This window comes from Rhincodon typus, chromosome 23 (assembly GCF_021869965.1).
Source record: "Rhincodon typus isolate 14 chromosome 23, sRhiTyp1.1, whole genome shotgun sequence".
In the NCBI taxonomy this organism is placed as follows: Eukaryota; Metazoa; Chordata; class Chondrichthyes; order Orectolobiformes; family Rhincodontidae; genus Rhincodon; species Rhincodon typus.
The window spans coordinates 22,158,208-22,180,073 of NC_063354.1; the positions used below are offsets into that span (position 1 = coordinate 22,158,208).

The following is a 21,866-nucleotide window of genomic DNA, read 5'->3' on the forward strand; positions in this document are numbered from 1 at the left end:
TTGTCTATTACTAGAATAAGCTTCCCTCCAAAATCTATAACTGATAGATACACTTAATGTGGAGCTGGTGTTGGATTCCTCTTCAACTACCATCAATAACTCCCAATGACTTTGTCCATTCCTGTTTCTCTTTCTCAACTCATTTACCCCAGTTTCTTATTATGAACACAACTAATTTTTGGAAAGAGTGTATCTTCTGTTTATTGTTGTTTGAAACTGTAATTCCTTTACATCTTCAAATTACTTTAGAAATCTTAAGGATACTGTTGTATGTTTTACTTTGCTTGAAAATTATTGTTATGCAGATATTGAAATTTTGTACAGGATCATGATCACGATGTATATTGATATGTTAGTAGCTTTGATACATGTGACAATTTTTTTCCTAAATGTCTTGTGTTTTGCTATAAATATATTGCCATTTGATTACATGATCTAACATTATTCCCAGTCCAATAGTGCTATCTTATAAAATATTCAGAACAATTATTTTTGTCGAAGAAAGAAACAATCTTTATTAAGGATTATTGTTAATTGAATCACATTAGAAGCTTACAGAATGACAGAAAACAGAAGGCAGAGGTCTAAACTACAGCTCTCTAATCAGCAGGTATCTACCAGAGCAGCAGCAGAGAGCAAGAAATTAGGAACCAACGGCATATAGACAGTTAAAAGCACATGAGGTACTAACAGGATATTAAACAACATGCAGTTCCAGGACTGAGAGAGTGTGAGGAGACAAGGGTTGAACAAAATAGTCTTTAAGATTGAGATGGAATTGCAGACAGTTTGGCTTGGAAAAGTGACAGTTTTGTGGAGTTTGGAGTCTGAATCGCTAAAGGCCAGGCAGAGCTAGGAATACTTAGGCCAAGAGGGCACTATTCAAACTTTTGAGATGCGAAAGGTCCTAGGTCTGAAACTAGGACATTACTAACTCAGCATCATAATAGCATACCCTAGACCAAGGCAGCATCATAACATCAAGGGCTGTACAGTTCTGCAGTTCAAAAGGATACCACAGAATCCAGGGATGGGAAGGGGAGCAATGAGGGCCTCTGGAGTCCTGAAACGTCAGGCTGTTTTAAAATCTTATACAACACAACCTGTTTCCATTCTAGGACGCTGAAAGTCCTAAAAAAGAGAGTCTTATTTTTGAAATGTTTACATTTCTTTTGCTTAATTTTTTGTTTGCCACTATTTTATGTTGAGAGCTGTCAATTCCTCTTACTCCCATTGAAAACAACAAGAATGATTTAGTGCATAACAAAAATGCACTTAACTGGGCGATAGCTGTGTTACTGCCCCAGGACATTCTCACTGGTTTCAATAAGATGGAAGATCAGGGTGTGTTATAATCTATTGCACAAGGGTGGCAGCTAAAGGGCTATATACAAGTGGAATTATAAAAAGGAGGAGTTTGAGCGTACACATGGTATACAACGTACAATTCTTTTCCATATGGCAGTACTTGCGTACGTTCCACATCTTGTTTGCTGAAGGTGTGGCACAAGGTTCTATATTCCCAGAATCCGTAGATTTCAGCTTCTGAGCCCTTCATTTAGTACAGTGCACCTGTGTCATGCCAGAGTCACTAGAATATAAGATGAAGGAAAGAACTTGCACAGTTTGGCTTGGAGATAATTCTGATAAATTTATTAACCAATAAATCTTTACTAAATTTGAAATAGCAATTTATCCTCTAAGTAACATGAATGGATTAATAATTCATTCTGAATATATAGCAATGTTTCAAGCACGGTGTATGTGAACATTTTATTCCGCATGAGGGACAGGAAAGCAAAAGTATTTTTCTCTCCTTTTGTACTCAGCAATCTTACTGAACAGTTTCAAGTTATGACTAAATTTAAGTCAGATGCAGAGTTGCACTCCATTTGCATTTCACCTTTGGTGCATCTCAACCTAAGTCATATATCCTTTTTGAAAGAAATTGCTGATTAAGAACTAACTGTGCTTTTCTTGAGTTAAGATAATTGGAAGTTACTTAGAAATTGACCAAACTCACTGATGTTCATATTCCGAAAAGCTATGTCTGGCCATATTTTGTATCAGGTCCTAGAGCCAACTTACTGTACCCCCCAGCTACCATTAAACAAAAGAACATTTTAGTCCTCTCACCACTGCCTGGGATTTATTTGAACCATAGTCCCACACATAAACAGATATTGTTTTAGCACACTACAATACATTGTCCTCCATATAGAGAGATATTCTATATTATTTTTAATAATATAAATAAAGCCAGGACATTACAACTGTTGATTTGTATATAGACAGTTGTGTAGATTTAATGGTTTACATATTAGAAGGACAGCAGGTAATTAAGCCCTGAAACGGGAGTGCTAGCTATTAAGGACAAATTAAAGACACTTTATAAGTTGCAGATTGCAAATGTTTAGAAGAATATTTTGTAACCCCTTTTCATTGCAGTTGTCTTTGAACATTTGCAGCAAAGAGATGTGGCTGTAGTTTATCAAAGTGCTTAGCAAGAAAGTGTTTAAAGCAAACACTAATCTCAACATATTTATAGGAAATGCATATACAGTCAATCTTTTAAAATAGCTTGAAGATGTAAATGGAAAGCCAGCAAGGTAAGGTTAATATTATGGACCCTACGTTATTATTACATTAGTTAACTCTAACAACAACAATGATGAACTTCTGTACAAATCTGCTCCTGATAAAAACTATTTTTGTACCAGATTGAGAAAGGGAGAAACAAGAAATGCAACAGAAATTTCAGTTACCTTTCTCAGTCAATTTTGTCATCTTTTGCTATTTTTAGTGCTTCTGAAAGATAAATTTTGTGTACTTGACAAATTAAATCACACAGTAGGATGTTTTTTCTTCTTTCGGTGTTGTGCAGACAAGAACTTTTCTGTGTGCTGCTGTGACACACACATGACAGTAACTTTACATTGTACAATGACAGATCACCATCTATGTGAAGGGCTCAAAAAGAACATTTTTAGCATTGTAATGACCTGGTAATTCAGCAAAAAAAAATTGTGAAGGTTGGGGAAAATGTTACTCATGTCTCATTAGCCCTTGCTGGACAATCTTACGACATGAATAGAGATAATCGGCCAAAACATAAAAGTTTCGTTTTAGCAATCTTTCATGATTTCTATTACGTCATGGTAATGAGTGCAGTGAGCTAATCATTTAATTGTTTTATTGTGTTGAAATACAAATACCATTCCAAAGTTATGATGACCTACGTCTTTCTCAGATACAGAATATGCCAACAGTCAGGCATTTAGTATGATAGATATTTCTGTCAACAAGGCTGATTGGATAAGTTTGTCCACAACTGACTCTGGTCCGTCACTCAAGCTGATCTATTTACATAATCTATTCACATAGAATTACGACCCATTTTATTTGTAATGGTCTACCATTTAAAAACTATTAATGTGATTTTTTTTGTGGGTTGTTTGCTAGTAGGTCATTGTGATGAGAAAATGATTATTTTTGGTGATAAAAAATTCTCCAGTGTTCTGAATATAGTTAATGTTTAATGGTTTAGAACATGAATCAAGTCCTGTGTATTGCCATATTGATAACAATATTACAGGGAATATTTCTGTCCAAGACAATTGTCAATCATAGAATCTATGATCAAAAATGCGAAGAACAAAAAAAACTTGCCAACTTTTCACTTAGATACTGACATCACACATTGGTAGTACATCACTAGTTGTGATTGACAACAGGTTGCTAGAAAGCCGACTGGGAAAACTGCAGAAGATATTTCTCCTGTCGTGTTAATCATTATATGTAGGACTTCCTCACACAGCACCTATGCTGAGTTTACTGGGCATTTTATGTGGTTCTTTTGGGGTTCCTGCACACAAAACAACTCAGGGGTGTGTGCACTTTTGTGAAACATATCGAGAGGAATGGACACTTACCTCGTGAATGTAACCATCCGTCCATTCCTCCCATGGTCAAACTCTGGTATGGTCACGAACATTGGGCTAGTGTGCCCTGTCCGCATGTAAAACAAATATATATTCAAATAACATTGTGCAGTGTACAAAGGATAATCATAGAGTTAGAATGCATCAACATGTGCACATATTTACAGGCGTGCACAGTAATAGGGAAAGTTAGGGCATAAATGTCATAAATGTAAGACTTAATTTGACTTTGGATGGTAGAGGAAAATGGACAACGTTGACTTGACTGCTTGCTATACTCATGGCTTGTCTTTCCTATTCTAGAATAGGTTTAGCAGTTCCAATATTGCTTGCTTGTCAAAGTTATCCCCACTAACTCAAACATGGAAAAATAAATAAATAAAAACAGCAATGAAGAGTTAACTCTGAACACCATATTTGAATATGTCCATATAACATGTGACTAGTGAGACTCTCAAAAGCATATACGAATATACTGGGTGAAACATAAAAACCACAAGTGCAAGCAAGACCAGATAAGTTCAGCTGGGTTTCTGTCAAAGGAAGCAAAATCTCGTGAAGACAATAGGCTCCAAGGAATGATAGTACGTTTGCAGTCACAGCTAGAAATAAATTCTTAAAGACAAAGCAATTACAGTAAAATGTTACCATAATAATACTAATACAGCCTAGAATCAGAAGAGTTGATCCTATGTGTGGAATAAATTTGTCAAGAGAGTATTTTAAGAAGGTAATTCAAAATTCTGTTGATTGTTTCCCCGAGTATTAACCCCACTTTAATTCTATCCAGTGGAATTTACAGCTAACACATATTGTAATATATTTTCTACAGCACACAATTCACATGATATTTCATAAGTAAACATTTATAAAGATGTTAGCTATTTCTTTACCCCAAAAAGTATAAACAGTGCCTTTTTAAAGCTATTTTTTCTCTTTTTGCAATATAAAAATGATCCATGGAATACTTATGTGCACATATTGAAAGTGTATAAAAGGATGAATACAATTTTCTAAGTCTGTTCCTACTCATTTTAATCTACGTATACGAAGACAGTCATATGCTACTAATCATAATAAATACTCAGTTTTAAATACTTGAGTCAGGTTGACCTATAATACACCATATTGCAATGGTTTTGGAGTGTAATGAACAGAACATATTTTGACAGGAAAACAAAAGAAAACCAAAGCTAAAATAAACCACATTAACAATAAAACAAACCTGTAAAGCAAGCAAAACACAACAGTTCTTAGGGTAACTCCTCAGTTCTGATTATGTCACCTTTCATCTCACTATGAAACCTACACAACATTCAGAATATATGCTGCTCCAGTTAATCCTCAGAGATGTCAGAAATAAAATAGAATGCGATTTCAATTTTTTGGTTCATTCACACAGCCCCAATCTCATATTGTACTTAATAATCTAATCTCTGTACACAATTCACATATTAGGAACCTTCCCCAGAGACAATAGATGATTTAAAAAAATATAAAAATGTGCACTGGAAAAAGCTGGGGCATTCAGTACTTGAGGGAGACCCCACAGAGCTGCATTTGTTATATAAAAACAATACTTAAGGCTAACAGATATAACATTCCAAATGGGAAAGACTTTTCTTTCATTTCATTATTCGCTAGCCTTTCTCAAATTTGAATAATGATTTTTCTAACAATTATACACAATCTTGCGCTTGCAATACTAATTGCACCAAGAAAAATATAAACTGTTAATTTTTCCTTGAATGTTTTCGACAGTTCTCTTCAGTAAACATGCCTATCTGAGATGCCAGAAACCTCTTCTTAAGGTGATAAAGTGCTTATCATGCAAATGACTTCCATTTAACAAATTGTAGTTACAACAAATTTCTGTAAATCAGGCAATACTACTTGCATAAATGCAAGTTGTGAATGAAGGACTGAAATTTCAGATTTTGAAGATTCGTGTCAAATAAATACCTGTCTGTTGACTCAGGAGAAAATTGTAAAATTGGCAAATGTGAATAATTTTGTTATATATTGTCCTGCAATACTATATTACTTGTCAGGAACAGTTTCTGAATAATTGGAACACCTTTAAAAACTATTAACTTTACTAAATGGTCAAATAAATAAGTTTACATTTCTTTTCAGGAGAATTGCTTCAGATCTAAGGTTGAATGCCTTTAGCCAGTAACTGAACCATCTTCAATTGGTGGGGTCAGACTATTTTTTAGGTTCTGCTGGTCACAACTACAGAATGATCTAAGAAAATGTGATGATAATTAATGAAGTGACAGCTTAGGAGACATAAATAGTTTGTTTAAATAAATGAGGTTTGTGCTAAGCCCAAAACAGTGAGGAAAAGAGGAATGGAATGTAGAAAGATGCAGTAGTGCTGGGTAGGAAAGTGCTGTTACCTCCTTTTTTAGAAAATATCTATATTCTAGCTGATTTAAATATCCTATTGCCACATCTTTTCTTGAATGAATGCTTCAGTGATGTCCATTTAACCAGATTGTTATATGTTCATTGTAACATGGCCACCCAGTTTGGTACCGTTTACGACAAGAAGAAATTTGCTGAACTATAGAAAACCAGTGCAATTCAATATCAGCTCGGGGGCTGGGCGTTATCTCCAACCCTTTTAGCAACAGCGAGCAATGTTTACACAAAGCCTCCACAGACGAGGCATGAATAAAAATTTCACTATGTCAACTGGACATGCTCTGCTTTATTGGCAATGACTATGTGAGAAAGCCCTATTGCATTTCATCTTTTGATTTATGTTAAGCAACTACTATTGCACTGAAACTGTTAGACCAAGGCTGTCTACGTGAATAAACTGTTTCCTTCCTCTATCAATCAAACTAGACTTAAAAATGAATAACATAGAAGGCTTTTAAAAGGCTCACTTCACACAATCATGGTTATGAGCAGCATGTTTCAATCACAGTTCTGGTTGACACTTCAATCCACCAGGCACACATGTGGTGAGTTTAAGTCAGGTTTGTCACACTGGCTAGCTGTTAAGTGGGAAGTCTGGTGCTGACATGGAATCTAATAGTAATCTAGAGTGGGATTAGACTAAGAGGAATAATATGCTGTGTAGGTTTTGCTTTCTGACTATCACCTTAAAGCCGTGTATCCCATTTCATACAGAATTTTGTTCGTTCAACTGATTTTAAAATCAAACATCCTGAAAATCTAATAGAGTCACTAAAAAAAATTGCAAAAAAAGAGAAATCGGCCTAAAACCAAAGAGCTCTCTGGTTGGATGCCAATTTTCAAAAGAAAACAATATAGCTGTCAAGTCTATTTTTTCCTGTTGTTTTCTTTGAAGTTTATACATCAGAAATTTTCCAAAGTAGATTATACTGAGCAAAACTCAAGAAAAAAAATTGCAGTCACCACAGATAAAACATGTAATAAACACAAAAAAAAACATCTGAGGTAAAAATATCATGTTAACCAGAGAGTGTCAGCACAAAACATTACTGCATGTCGTGCCGAAACCCCCACAGTTTCTGAGAAGACGTTTCTAGCCCTGCTGGGTTTTAGTGTGTCTCTGAGTTTCTCTTGCTAGTACGGGGTGAAGCGACTGTAACCTCCTCTGTACAGGCTAGCCTGCAACATCAAAGATGAAAAAAAATCGAATAAATATTTTTTAATGTACGAAATGCTACAGCAACACAAGCCACAAATCTAATTAAGAGAATGAAGGGAGAAAAATCATCTTAATTAATGAAAGCTTTTAGCTAGCAGCTGCTCCGGAGATTTGCACGATTTGAAACCACACGCACGTCACCTCGGCAAATTTAAATCATTTGTCTAAACGAAGGCATTGCGCTGATGAAGCTCAAGGGAGTGGCAGGCGTTTTTTTTTCTTTCTCTCTCTCTCTGCAAAACGGCTACAGAGGGTTTCGCCGCAGTCACCATTCATTAATCTTAATGTTTTCGGTTTTTTTTTGTTGAGGCTCTCAAAATGGAAAATTGAATTTTTTTTCATCAATGATGTTGGCTGCAAAGCTAGCTAAAAACCACGTGTATCAGTAAAAGTATTTGCTATAGTGAGTGTGAGAACTGAGAGAAACGAAGAGAGGTCCAAACGCTCGCAGGTGCGCGCACACACACATGCACGCACACACACACACACACATACCTACATTACATTCACACACATACAGGCAGAAAAGAGACTGGGTGAAAGACAGAACAATCTGTGTGTATGAATTTATTCCTGACATTGGCATTAATTGTGTACCAAAAATGCTTAAACCCTAGGCCTTCACACGCTATTCAGCCAAGCCAATGCATACATCTTTATTATTTTAAAATAACTTAAAATTTTAATTAATTCCCTAATTGCCTACACATCCATGATGGGCTTCCTTGCACTGATGCAGTGGGCACAAGGGTCCCTCACCTACAATATAGTTTCTAATGATATTGTCCAGAATGGCATGGTCTCAAGGACTGAATTAAGAAAAAAGAACTGTTTTCTCCACTTCTCTTGCTGTGGTGAATAGTCCCAATTTTAAAAAAAATTGGTGAGAACTCATCACTGTGAAGTAGACGGGATGGAGAGTCACTCGCTCTTAGTTATCAAAGCCACATCTAATGCTTTTAAATCAAAATTCTGCCATTTCAACATTTGATTATGATAAAACTATATTATGATTATAATACCATGATGAAAAAATAGGTTAAAAATAATACAAAGTAATAAGAAGTGAAATGAATCAGTATGCAGCAAAATATTCTGAAATGAAAGTTGCTAAATTTAGAGCAGTTATACCTGTAGTTTAGGAGAAGCCCTTATTTTGCAACTCAAAATCTTCATAAATAAAACTACTTTCTGTTAGTGCTCTTGCTTCTTCTATGACATCATCAAATATCGTGTTGGTAGGACTGAAATGTCAGATAGAGCATTTATGAAGGGAGCTGTCTAGTTTGGGACTTACAATCTTCACCTTCCCTCAAGTGCACTGCAAGTGGAAGTAACTTGACCAGCTATAGTCTGCACTCTTAATTTAAATATATTTCTGACCTCCCTGTTTCATCTGAACAGGAAGTGGAAGCAAGCATTATGACAGTCACGTTAAAGCTCTTTTTAAATCCAAATAAAATCCATAATCATTCATATGCATTTTTCGTGCATTCATGTAGTTCCATGTTCTTGAGACCCTGAGCCGTTGATCACAGAGGTCATGTAGCTCACCTGTTCCCTGGGTAATAGAGTGAAGAAGATCCTTCCTGGTGCCAACAATTTTAGCTTCCACATCTACATAAACAGCTTTTAATTATATCACTGGAGATCAGACCTGCCTAGATATATGCATGCACTCCACGTTTGCAAGCAAAGGACCAGTTTTCTGATCTGGTCCAACATGCAAGCCATTACTCAGGATAAGCAATTGCTTGCTGGTCTATCTGATCTGAGAGTTAGGATTACAGTGGGATATGTGGGAACCACCCAAACCCTCTAGACAATGGGGAAAATGTTTCTTAAAATCAAATGAATGGTTGCAGTTGCACAAAATCCAGAAACCTTGTGTTTGACTTCTCTTTGGACTTCAAAAATTCAGAAGTAAGATCAATTCAAACTGGAGAAAATTCTGATTGGCTTTGGTTTGATTAAATCCATTTGGATTTTGGGTTCAGTTCAATGCTTAATCCCTACCTGGTAGGCCAACCAAGGACTGGCATTGACGGCATTCCTGGAGATATCTCTGAGATGAACCGTCCCACTCTCTCTAACGAGGAGGATGCCATGATTGCAGTAGGTTAACATGGGGGAGGAAAGAAAATGGGGGAAAAATGAGTGGGGGAACAAGAGATTGTCTAACTGGACATGTTGAAATTACAAGACAAAGCAGGCAGGAGGTAAGAAATTACTAATAGATATACTAAATGAGAAGATTATTCAATGATGTCAGAGATGAGAGAGGACCAAGTCTAAGTTAGCTAGTCTTTCAGTAGCCAGCAGATTGTTTAATAACAGATTTCTCCCAAACTACATAATTTTTTGGGTCATACGGAATTTTTTATAATTACTTTTTTTGTTCCAATTCGAGAACCCAGAGGAGTTTACAAAGTCATTACTATAAAAGCCTAGGCACGTTCCCCTGTAAAAGGTTATAATTCACTTTCATTATATTCATGTGTCCTTATGCATATATTTGAATCTACGTGCATTTATGTTACATGTGCGCTTTCTGAAGCTGTGGGTACATTATCTGTCATCTCGCTGCAATAGAATAGCATGTGTGGAAATGGAATTGTCTTCATGGGGTATGAACAACTTTCTCATGGCATAAAAAAAATCTTCAATTGCTATCGGTATGTAAATGTTTCAACGTAATTCAATTTAACATTTGAATAAATGTAACACTAGTTTATGAATCTGCATTATTATTACCTGGTTGGTATAAACAAAACACACATTGGGCGTCAGTGTGGGGATGTAGTTTCTCCCAGTGCTTTCCTGTGTATATCTCTGCGGATAAACGTACATATGTGACTTGTGCATCCTTTATGAAACAGATCTACAGATTGACAGCCGTAGCCATTTTATCAGTAGTGATTTGTTCTTTCTTTTATCTGTAGGTTTGGTTCATATGTGTATATGTCACATACATCTATAGGTACACTGCTTTACTGTAGTAACGAGAACAGAAAACCTAATAGTACCAAAGGTGTTGTCCGTCTAAAAAGGTTCACTTTACAAAGGAAGGACTGTACAAACATGTGCTTGAGTGTGTGTTTCCTCATGGTTTGGGGTTCAAACAGCTTTAACAAAATAACTGAGATTTTAGGGTAAGTGTTTTGTTTAAATTATGGCTCAATTTAAAATCTGAAAAGGCTCAGCTACTTGCCTGTGGAAGTTCTTACTATGCATTGAAAATACAGCTTATGTGTACTTGTGAGTGTATGCCTAGGTACAGTGTATTTGCACAGGCACACACCCACAAAGTACATATTTATCTTTATTTCTGTGGAACATGTCAGTATATAGTAAGTGCCATTTTTGATGCTTACCATGGTCCCAACGCTGTATGTTGCAGCTGGTGCAATAGTGTGGTGGTAAGGGTCGGCTGCTGCATAGACTCTGCCATAACTGAAATATAAGAAGTAGTCCATATAACATACAGTAATCAACTCACTTCTATTTGTCAGAGCAAACAAAGTTCTGAGCCTTACAATTTTGACAGCATTGTGCTCACTCAAATCAGTTCAACAACCCTCAAGAATCCCAGTGTTTACAGCTTACCGCACTGATTCTTTGATTTTGGCCAGCAGAGAATAGACAAGACCGAGTACAAGTCTAAGCAAAATGTTTCAACAGTAATTTTCATCAACAATAAATAAAACTGAAACTTTCAAAACACAACCAATAGAATTTGGCATCAAATACAAGTGGTTAAAAGGGTCTTATCTCAAGAAACTCTGCTTTGCATCCTGTAACTGAAAACTAGAATGCCAATGAAGTTTACAACAATGAGCTGTTTTTGATTTGTTGCAATTCTAATGCAGTGTTAATGGCCTTGATGTATATTTAGAATATTTCTTCAATGAAAACAATGGTGGAGTGAAGAATTTTACCCCATGGTTCAACTTATACAATAGCTTCAAGCACTGCCACAGTACAGTAATCACATTGAAGAGAAGTAGCTAACTATAAATTATCTGCTAGAGGGCACTCCAATGCAGAATTTTCAATTGAAATCTATTTCATCTGTACAGTTGAGTGCTGTCACTGGGGGGTTTTTCTATTGAACTTAACAATCTTTTCTGCTTTTACTGAAAACAGCCAATGTGCAAATTATATTTTCAAACAGGTCCTGCTTCTTTCAGGAGTCTGACTCCTTAACAAGTGTAATTTATAAATGGGTTAAAGGCTCTCTCCAAACAGAAAACACAGGAATTGTAAATAATACTTCACTGAGTGCAGTAAAATAGGTCCTTCAGGACTTGCAATCATGGAAGGATTTTCCTTAAACACAAGATGTTACTCACAGGTTGGAAGAGGGAGCTAATTTTTCCACATTTGCAGGAAGAAGCCTCAAAACATAAGTGTTCACCTTGGAAATTAAGGTGTGCATGGCCCAGGACTTTCTGATTATTGGGTACAATAGCTGGAAAATTGTGGGCAAAGTCTATCTGAATTTCTGTTTCATGCTTGCAGTGGACCAGGTTTGCTAGTTAAGAGAGCACATTTGTAAATTTACCCCACGTGCATGGCAACAACAACAAATTATATTGTGCCTTTATTATGTTGAAATGGCCTGAAGCTCTTTACATAATGGACATTGAATAAAAGGAAGAGACAGGAGGAAAAGTGACCAAAAGTTTGATCAAAGAGGTGGGTTTAAGGGCAGTCTTATAAGGAGGTGGAGAAGTTTATGGGAGATATTCCAAGGTGTGGATTTACCCCTAAACAGCTGCTAGCCAATCCACCAACGGTGGGGGTGAAGGGAAAGAGGATGCAAAAGAGGCCAGAGGTGAAGGAATGGAAAGTTCTTGGTGTGGTAGTTGGCAGAGGAACATGCAGTCGTAGATCTGGAGAGTTGACAGAGAGAGGGAGACTTTTACGATACATGAGAAAGGAGGATTTAAACTGGAGACAGTAGTGTCTGAGAATCCATATACGTCGATGAGGGCAAGAGTGGTAGATGAACAGAAGATGCTACAGCACTGGATGTGGGCAGTAGAGTTTTTGGATGAGTGTACAGCAATAGACTGTGAAAGATAAAAGGTAAACCAGGAATACATCAGAATAACTGAATCTAAAACTGACAAAGATCAGGTAATGTTTTGGAGTTTGCAGCTATCTTTGTGGAGAGGATATGAAATTGACAGCTCAATTTGGGGTCCGTTGTTTATACACCTTGCCTTTGAGAGTTCACCTTTAAGGACTGATGTGCTGGAGGCACACAATGTTTGACTCTGCCTGACAATTCATTTGCTTTATGTCTGCAAGTTGCACACACAGAAATCAGTTGTTTTGCCATAATGTCTGCTTCAGAACTTGTAATGTATTTTACTGTCTTAAAAACCTAACCCAGAGTCAATAAATCCCTTATGACTGATTGATTGTTAGATAATTATTATTCAACATGTTTATTTGAAATCACAGGCTTTCGAATCTGAAAGCTTGTGATTTCAAATAAACCTGTTAGATTATAACCTGGTGTCATGTGATTTCTGACGTTGTCCACCCGAGTCCAACACTGGCACCTCCACATCATAATAATTATTAACATGGCATGGTGAACGATAGTAGAGAATATTGTGCTCATAAGACTCATTGTGCGTGAATAGTCAGCAAGTTAACTTAAGATGCAACACATGGTCGACAATCCTGAATCAATCCATAGTGCATGAGACAACCCTCAATCTCTTTGCCCATTATAGTGTTAGAGTTGAAAACACAGCTAAATCCCTACCAAAAAGGCAGTTTAAGTCACTTGAGAAAGGCAAATGATCAAGGTGTTTCCTGGATTAACAGCAAGCAAGGAACCAAGGGCAATTCAAAGGCATATTGTCAGGATGTTAACAAAATTCCCTCATTTAAAATGGAACAGAGCAGAGCTCCTACCCAGACCTGTTCCAAGGAAGGTGGGACTGTCCTCTGAAAAGAAACTGGCAAACTGAAGCATACAAAACACTTAAAGAGATAGTCAAGGTAGATGCAGGTAAGATGTTCCCCTTGGTTGGGTGTGTCTGGAACCAAAGGGCCCAATTTAATGATAAGAAGGATGCCATTTGGGACCAAGATTAGGAGAGATTTCTCTATCCAGTCTGTGTTGAACCTTTGGAACTCTATACCCTAGATGGCTACGGAAGCTCAGTCTTTGGGTATATTAAAAGCAGAAGTTGGTGCAGTTTTGATTATCAATGGCATAAAGGATTATAGGATGGGTTGGGTAAAAGGTATTGTATTATTGTATCAGCCACGATCACAATAAATGGTACAGAAGACTTGATGAACTGAATGGCTTACTCCTATGTTCCTACCAATTTAATGTTTAAAGGGCATTTAGAGCTTTGGTTTATAGCTTTGGGTGTATCTGGCACAGAAAAGCAAACAATTCAAATTTGTTCAGGAGTTAAGACCAAAGGTCCACACAGACTTAGCACATTGTGATTAACAACCAAAGAATTCTTCAAGATAAGGACCATGTTAGGAGACCAGTTCAGAGTCAAACTTTGACTCATCGACTAGAATTCATGTAATTTAGTCAGAAGCCAACATAAGTCACAAAACCACTTACGGGCAGGTGCAGAGAAGATATTCCTTTATATAGTTTTTCAGATGGAGAGCTAGCAAACAAAATTGTTGAGCTGGTGATTACATTCACATTCCATGGAAGCTTTCCAGAAAGATTTGCTATACAATCTAAAGATACATTGAGTTAAGAGCTCCTGAAGGATGAACGGAAGTACTAAGTGATCTCTGCGGGTCAATGAAGCTTACTAGTTGCAAGTACAAACTCCATGGGTGACATGATCACCACAAAACCCAAATAAAACAAGACATGTGGAAGCCGTGGCCTTCTGCATGCACTAAGAAAATGTCCAGCTTTTTTAAGGTGGGTAGCAGAAAGAGCTACTGGCAGAGGCAATGCATTAGAACAAAGAATGACGTAGCTACAAAGAGGCGTGCACCAACCTAAACAGACAGAGTGTCTTCCAGCTACAATAAAGACCATCTGGTATCCCGCCTGAGGTATATATATGAAGTGATCAACTAGAACCTGATGATGTCTACAACGAGAAAAAAAGTGGTGAACACATTTTTCACACTGTCAATCTCATGGAAAATATTAACATCATCACACACTCAGAAGCATGTGCAAATTTTAAATTATCCACGCTTGGGAAACTAGTTACTATTTGTTACCAGATAAGATTGAGACTTTGGCAAATGCCAGTATAAAATCCTCATGAATTCTAGAGAAGAACATGCAACCACAGACTTGGGAAGCCATGATGAAACCTACAAACTGCACACAACAGCTCACGAGTACCATATGTAGGATTAATGGGGCTGGAGTGCAAGTACAATCAATCTGTCTGGACATTGCCGATGTCCTACATTGTAGACACTGCTGGACCAGAAATCACAGCTCCACCAGCATGTTGTGACCTTACACTGGTTACAATTTATGTAATCAGTCAGAGAGAGAGATACATCAATAGCTGCAGTGGACTATTAAAAAAATAAACTCTTGTAGAACTGAAAATGAAAGAAGAATGGAATGATCAGACCATAAGACGATATAATATACAAGCAGAATTAGGCTACTTGGACCAGCAAGTCCACTCCGTCCCTCGATCATGGCTGATATGTTTCTCAACCCTATTTCTTGCCTTCTTCCCATAACCCTTGATCACCTTACCAATCAAGCACCTATCTATCTTTGGTTTAAATGCTCTTAATGACTTGGCCTCCACAGGCCTTTGTAGCGATGAGTTCCAAAGATTCACTATTCTCTGGCTGAAGGCTGAAGAAACACCACTTTCTTCTGAATTAATGGAGCTAAGAAAACTGCTCTCTGCGGTGCAAAATTGCAAGTGCGAGAAGAAAAGGCTGAACAACCAGCTGAGAACAAATCCAAGCTCTGGAATGACAAAGTCTTGAAAGGATACTTTGGCTCAGCTAACAAATATAAGAGGTGAATGAGAAAGAACGGAAGCAGGACAATCTGGATCATCAATTCAATGAAAAGATTGCTGGTTTACTGGGAAACCTAGAACAAATGTCTTGTAAAACAGATCACGCACAGCAGAAGCAGCTACAGAGATATTGGCTTGAGCTCCAAGCAACGGTGTGGAAATGATAGATTTAGTATAACAAATGGAGATACAGATCACACACAAGAAGCTGTCATTCAAGATATAGTCTTTTTCAGAAATAAATGCCAGCAATGATGCTCTAGCTAAAGCCAAACATTCACTAAGGAGTGGGTGAGTTGATGATTAGAAACAGGCAGTCACTATCACCGACATGAGAGGGTAAAGTGAGGACTAGAGACAGGTATTTAGCATCACTGAGAGGAGAGGGTGAGATTTAAAGACAGGCAGTCAGCATCATGAGAGGAGAGGGTGAGAATTAGAGACAGGCAGACAGCCTCACCGAGAGGAGAGGGTGAGAATTAGAGACAGGCAGTCAGCATGACTGAGAGGAGAGGGTGAGGTAAGGACTAGGGACAGACAGTCAGCGTGACTGAGAGGAGAGGGTGAGGTAAGGACTAGGGACAGGCAGTCAGCGTGACTGAGAGGAGACGGTGAGGTAAGGACTATGGACAGGCAGTCAGCGGGACTGAGAGGGTGAGGTAAGGACTAGGGACAGGCAGTCAGCATGACTGAGAGGAGACGGTGAGGTAAGGACTATGGACAGGCAGTCAGCGTGACTGAGAGGAGAGGGTGAGGTAAGGACTAGGGACAGGCAGTCAGCGGGACTGAGAGGAGAGGGTGAAGTGAGGACACTCAGAGAGATGCACATAGACCAGAAGCAGACCTGAGACAGAAATGGGATATATAGTTTTTCTCTACTACATTTAAGTGGGAGCAAAGATAAAATAAGAGCAAAGTCTCCATATTCAATTCAGTTATATTTGGAGATCTTAAGCTCATGACTTGCAAAACTTGAACTATGTGCGAAATCCTGGGTGTGACCAACTGCAGGAGGTGTCTCCGGATGCAGCAACTTGAGCTCCGTCTTTTGGAGCTTGAGGAGCAGATGGGGCAGTATGGTTTATTCAGGAGGCTGAGAGGTTTGTGGATAGTACGTTTTAGGATGTTGTCACCCCGCAGTTTAAAGAAGTGCAGGGAGAGAATGAATGGGTGATCCTCAGATAGGAGGAGGAGGACCAGGCAGGTAGTGAGCAAATCTCCTCATTGCATCATGCTTGAAATCCATTTCTCAGCCTTAGAAGATGGTGAGAGTGCTGGGTGGGAGTGATGGTACCTCTATGGAGGCAAGCTACAGCCAAGGCCATGACACTAAGAGTTGTCCATCTGCTCAGGAGAGGAGGACAAAGCATGGAAGAGCAATTGTGGTCAGCAATTATTCAGTGAGGGGGGTAGACAGATGCTTTTGTGACCGTAGACTTAATTCTAGAAGGCACATTCCCTTCAGGGTGCATGGATGAACGATGGCATGGATTGGCTGTGGGGTAATCTGAAGGGGAAATGACATCAGAGGAAACAGAAATGAGGTCCGGCAAGTAGACTTTATGGAGCTAGGTAGGAAATTGAAAACCAGATCTTCAAAAGGTGGTAGTCTTCCAGGAGTGAGCATAGGAGAAGAAGGATATAGCAGATGAATGAGGGGCCTGCAGAGATGGTGCAGGAAAGGAGGGTTTTAGATTCTTAGGCTTTGGAACCATTTCCGAGGGAGGGGGGAAATGAACATTTTGGACGGTTACATCTGAACACAAGTCAGACAACATCCTCATTGGGAGGTTTGCTAATGTTGTTGGGATGGATTTAAACTAGATTTGCAGGGGAATGGGATCCTGACAAGTAGCAGAAGGGTGACAAACTGAGATGCAATTAGAAGTTAAAACACAAGTAACTGAAAGGCAGAAAGCATGGGCAAGAGCAGAAAGAAGTAAGTACATATATCAATGCTATACGGAATATGTTTTAATGCAAAAAGTCTGAGGAATAAGGTAGATGAGCTGAGGGTGCAGGCATATCTGAAGATGAAGTCAATAGTTTTGACTGAGACTTGGCTGAAAATTGGGCAGCTTAACATTCCTGGTTTTGAGTGTTTAGATGAGTAGGGGTGATATAAGAGGAGTGGGTGGAATCCAAATATTGATCAGGTAATCAATTATAGCAGTGAGGTAGAATCATATCTTGGCCATCAGATGAGGCCAAATGGGTTGTGGTTAAAAACACAACAGGAACAATCATACTGTTGGTGCATAGTATAAGCCTCCAATGGATACACAGAAGATCAAATGTGTAACCAATTTTCAGTAAAAACAATAAGGCAGTAACAGGGAGGGAATAAAGTTCTTACTTTTTTAAAATTCACTTATGGGATGTGAGCGTTGCTGGCTGGCCAGCATTTATTGCCCATCCCTAGTTGCCCTTGAAAAGATAGTGGTGAGCAGCTATCTTTAACCACTGCAGTCCATGTATTGCATACAGAAGAACCTTTCAGCAAGTCATCAGGAAGCCCAACAAATGAAGAGGCAATTCTAACATTGGGAAATGAGCCCAAGTGGAAGACATAACAGTAGTACAGCATTCTGAATATAGTCAACATAACCCAGTTAGATTTAGATTTGTTCTGCAAAATGAGAAGGATGGGCTGGGAATAAAAATTCAACTCTCCGGAAAGGCTAATTTTACTAAAATAAGACATGGTTTGGGAGTAACAATTCACAGATAAAACAGTGTTCAAGCAGCGGGAGGCATTCAAGACTACAGAATCCGAAATAAAAAGAGACATAAAAATTAGGATTAAGTAAAGAGAAAGAGAAGCTATGGCAGATACAACTATGGGCATTGATTGAACAGGCTGAGCTTGCTTTCTTTGGAGAAGCAAATGTTGCCAGGGGTAGAAGTACAGGTATACAGGATTATGAGGAGCTTAGTTAAGGTGTTTAAGAAGATATTCTACTGTTCATAGAGTGGTCAATAGCCAGGAGACATAAATTTAAGGCTGGAAGTAGGAGGCTAAGATGACATTTAAGGAGAATTATTTTCTTACTCAAAGGGTGGTGGGAGCCTGGAACTCACCGCCTGAAAGTGTGTTTGTGTCAGAAACTCGTGGTAATATTTAAGCAGTATTTAGATATTTGCTTGCACTTCCATAGCATCCAGGGCTCTGGGTCAAAAGGTAGAAAATGGGATTAATGTAGTCAGATCTTTGTTGAATGTCACAGGTATATAGGCAGAATGGCCTCCCTCTGAGCTGTAAATGTCTGTGAGCATAAAACAGTGAATACCAAGAAAATTTGAACAATTTGAAACAGCTGGAATCGTAGAATCTCTACAGTGCAGAAAGAGACCATTTGGCCTACAGCTACAGGGCCTGTGATAGGCTCACTTGTAAAACTGCAGTACCCAGGCTGATGCTGGTATTTCAAACCAAATATAGAGCCAATATCAGTCATGTAGTGAATCCAGCTTATCCCAGCATCAAATTGTGATTTGAATGACCAATTATTCCATGTTAATGGAAATCATTAAATTGGAGAAGGTTCAGAAAAAAATTACCAGGACATTGCCAGGATTGGAGGGTTTGAATTGTAAATAGGCTGGATAGGCTGGGACTTTTTTCACTGGAGTGTAGGAGGTTGAGAGGTGACCTTATAGAGATTTATAAAATCATGAGGGGCAGAGATAAGTTGAATAGTAATGGTCTTTTCCCTAGGGTGGGGGAGTTCAAAACCAGGGGGCATATTTTTAAGGAGAGAAAGATTTAAAACGGACATGAAGGGCAATATTTTTACACAGAGTGGTTCATATGTGGAATGAACTGCCAGAGGAAGTGGTAGATGCAGGTACAGTTACAACATTTAAAAGACATTTGGATAAGTACATGAATAGGAAAGGTTCAGAAGGATATGGGCCAAATGCAGACAAGTAGGACGAGTTTAGTTTAGGAATGTGGTTGGTGTGGACTAGTTAGACTGAAGGATCGGTTTTCCTATGACTCTAAATAGGTTTAATGTGGTTTAAATTGCAGTTACATCGATTAAATTGGGTTACTGCTGTGGCTTTATACAGTATGAATATTAGTGGAAAAAATACTTTATGTATTTCTCTGAAACTCTATTACCTGCCATTTTAATAGAGGGAGTAATTTATTTAAAATAAACATGTTAATGCCTCAGTTAAAGCAGCAAAATAATTTGATATGGCAGGCTAATATTCACACAGTGTGAAACTGGCTGTGATTAAAAATTATTTTTCCTTCTTTGTTTATGTGTGACACATGAGCCCATTCATAAAAGAATTAGACCCAGAAATTGGAGGTAGTGCATCAAATTTAGCAGAATGTACAAAATTGAAGACATAGCTACTGTTGGTAGAGCACTGCCACAAAATACGGAGAAAAATAAACAAATTTGCTGAGCAGACCGATAATGAAATGAAATACCATACAGAAAATTGTGAGGTGTTTCATTTTAGTTGGAGGACCAAGGAGGGCAACTTGCATGTTTGAAGAAGCAAAACTAATTTTTATGGAGGCCTAAACAGCAGGAAGATTAGAGATACACAAGTCACTAAAAGTATCTATGCAAACAATACAAATTGGGGGAGCACAGTGCCTCACAGTGCTAGGGACCCAAGTTTGATTTCACCTTTGGGCGACTGTCTGTGTGGAGTTTTCTCATTCTCCCTGTGTCATCCAGGTGCTCCAGTTTCCTTCCACAGTCCAAAGATAAGCAGGTTAGGTGGACTGGCCATGGTGATTTTTGCCCATAGTGTTCAGGGATGTGCAGGCTAGATGGATTAGCCATGTTTGAGTCCAGAAAAGGAGGCATAAATATAAGGTAGCCACAAATAGACTAAATAGCAAAGTTAGGAGGAATCTCTTCACAGAAAGTGTGGTGAAAGTGTGAATTTCCCTGTCACATGAACTTGTTGAAGCATCTTACAAACTCATATGGAAACTTGACACACTGGAGGAAGAAAGGTCAAGAAGAATTCAGTGCATGGAATGGAATACGTAATTAGTATGTGAGGAAGATCCCATGAGCAATATAAACATTGGTAAGGACCAGTGGCTTGGTCAGCCTGTTTCTGTGTTTTTAGCACAATTTATTGGAACTCGACATTGTTCTCTGATCAAGATGGCAGCCAAGTGATCTCCTTCTAACTCCAAGCTGTGTTACAGTCAATACCTTGGATTAGTTGCTGCTCCATTTTCACACCTGACCTTTGAATTTTCATCCTCTTGACACTTTGTACTTGTTGTACGATAGAGATCATATTTTCCCAAATAATTTTCTTACTGCATCGTATCATCATCAGTTTAGGAGGACAGAAAACGTTGCTGATGAATCGACATACACAATCTTCACAGTTCACAGTCTTTTTAAAGAAAAGGTGGGTTTGTGCAGAACATGACCAAGAGAATATCGGTCCAAATTTAGATTTCTACAGACCATGGTTTCCTTGCACTGATCAGCAAACATCATGTTTGTATTGAATTAAAATAGGTGCAACTAAATACAGGCCTTTCAAAAATTAACACAAGTTTATCTCTTTTATTTTACTATCTTCACATTTTTCTCACAAGTAGAATGGTTTTATTGTCAGCGGATTTCAATATGACTTCCACTTATATCACTCCATATCAGTCAACTGTCTTTAGGGATGTGGGTTGTGCCACCCTGCCAGTTCTCTCGCAACTTACATTTAAAGGAGTTTTGCTTTGTTACTGTTTCCTTTCAGACTCTGTTTAAGATGGGCATAGAACTTACCATAACGTCATTCACATTAATCAAATGAAGAGGTAGAGGTAGGTGCAGGGATAAAGTGCAGGCGTAGTATAAAAAGAAGATACCACAGAGAAAGAAAGTGGAAATAGACAATTGTTAACAGGAACTGATTTTGATTCTAGACTTTGAATGAATTAAAATCTTGCCCATGTATTTAGAAATATTAAGTAATATTAAGCCTAGGGACACTGCAATTCTTTATCCATATGATCTAATAGGGGCAAATGACAAATGCTGGGAAGGGTAGGGTAATTTAATATCTATCTATCACATGAAGAAAGCAGGTAATTTAACAGAGTAGGGAAATCTTGGGCTCAAAATAAAAAAAAGTGCAAATACTAGAAGAAACAATACAATAATACAACAAGAAAGTCATTTCTGAAGAAGGGTCCAGACCCGAAACGTCAGCTTTCCTGCTCTTCTGATGCTGCCTGGCCTGTTGTGTCCCTCCAGCTCCACATCTTGT

The 21,866-nt window shown here is 38.2% G+C and overlaps 1 protein-coding gene across 2 annotated transcripts in view; it reads right to left on the minus strand.

The window, feature by feature from the left end:
* Window positions 1–583: 583 nt before the first annotated feature.
* rbfox3a (RNA binding fox-1 homolog 3a) overlaps window positions 584–21,866 on the minus strand; it is a 255,819-nt gene continuing 234,536 nt past the window's right edge. Inside the window, exons 11-13 of one of the 2 annotated variants that reach the window (XM_048610904.1) lie at window positions 10,965–11,043; window positions 9,607–9,679; window positions 7,501–7,550 (exon numbers count right to left, since the gene is read on the minus strand). In XM_048610904.1, coding sequence (XP_048466861.1) covers window positions 7,546–7,550; window positions 9,607–9,679; window positions 10,965–11,043 — 157 coding nt within the window. In that variant the 3' untranslated portion in view covers window positions 7,501–7,545. Of the gene's footprint in view, window positions 1,592–7,500; window positions 7,551–9,606; window positions 9,680–10,964; window positions 11,044–21,866 lie in introns of those variants that run through there. The other variant, XM_048610905.1, reaches the window with a different exon arrangement.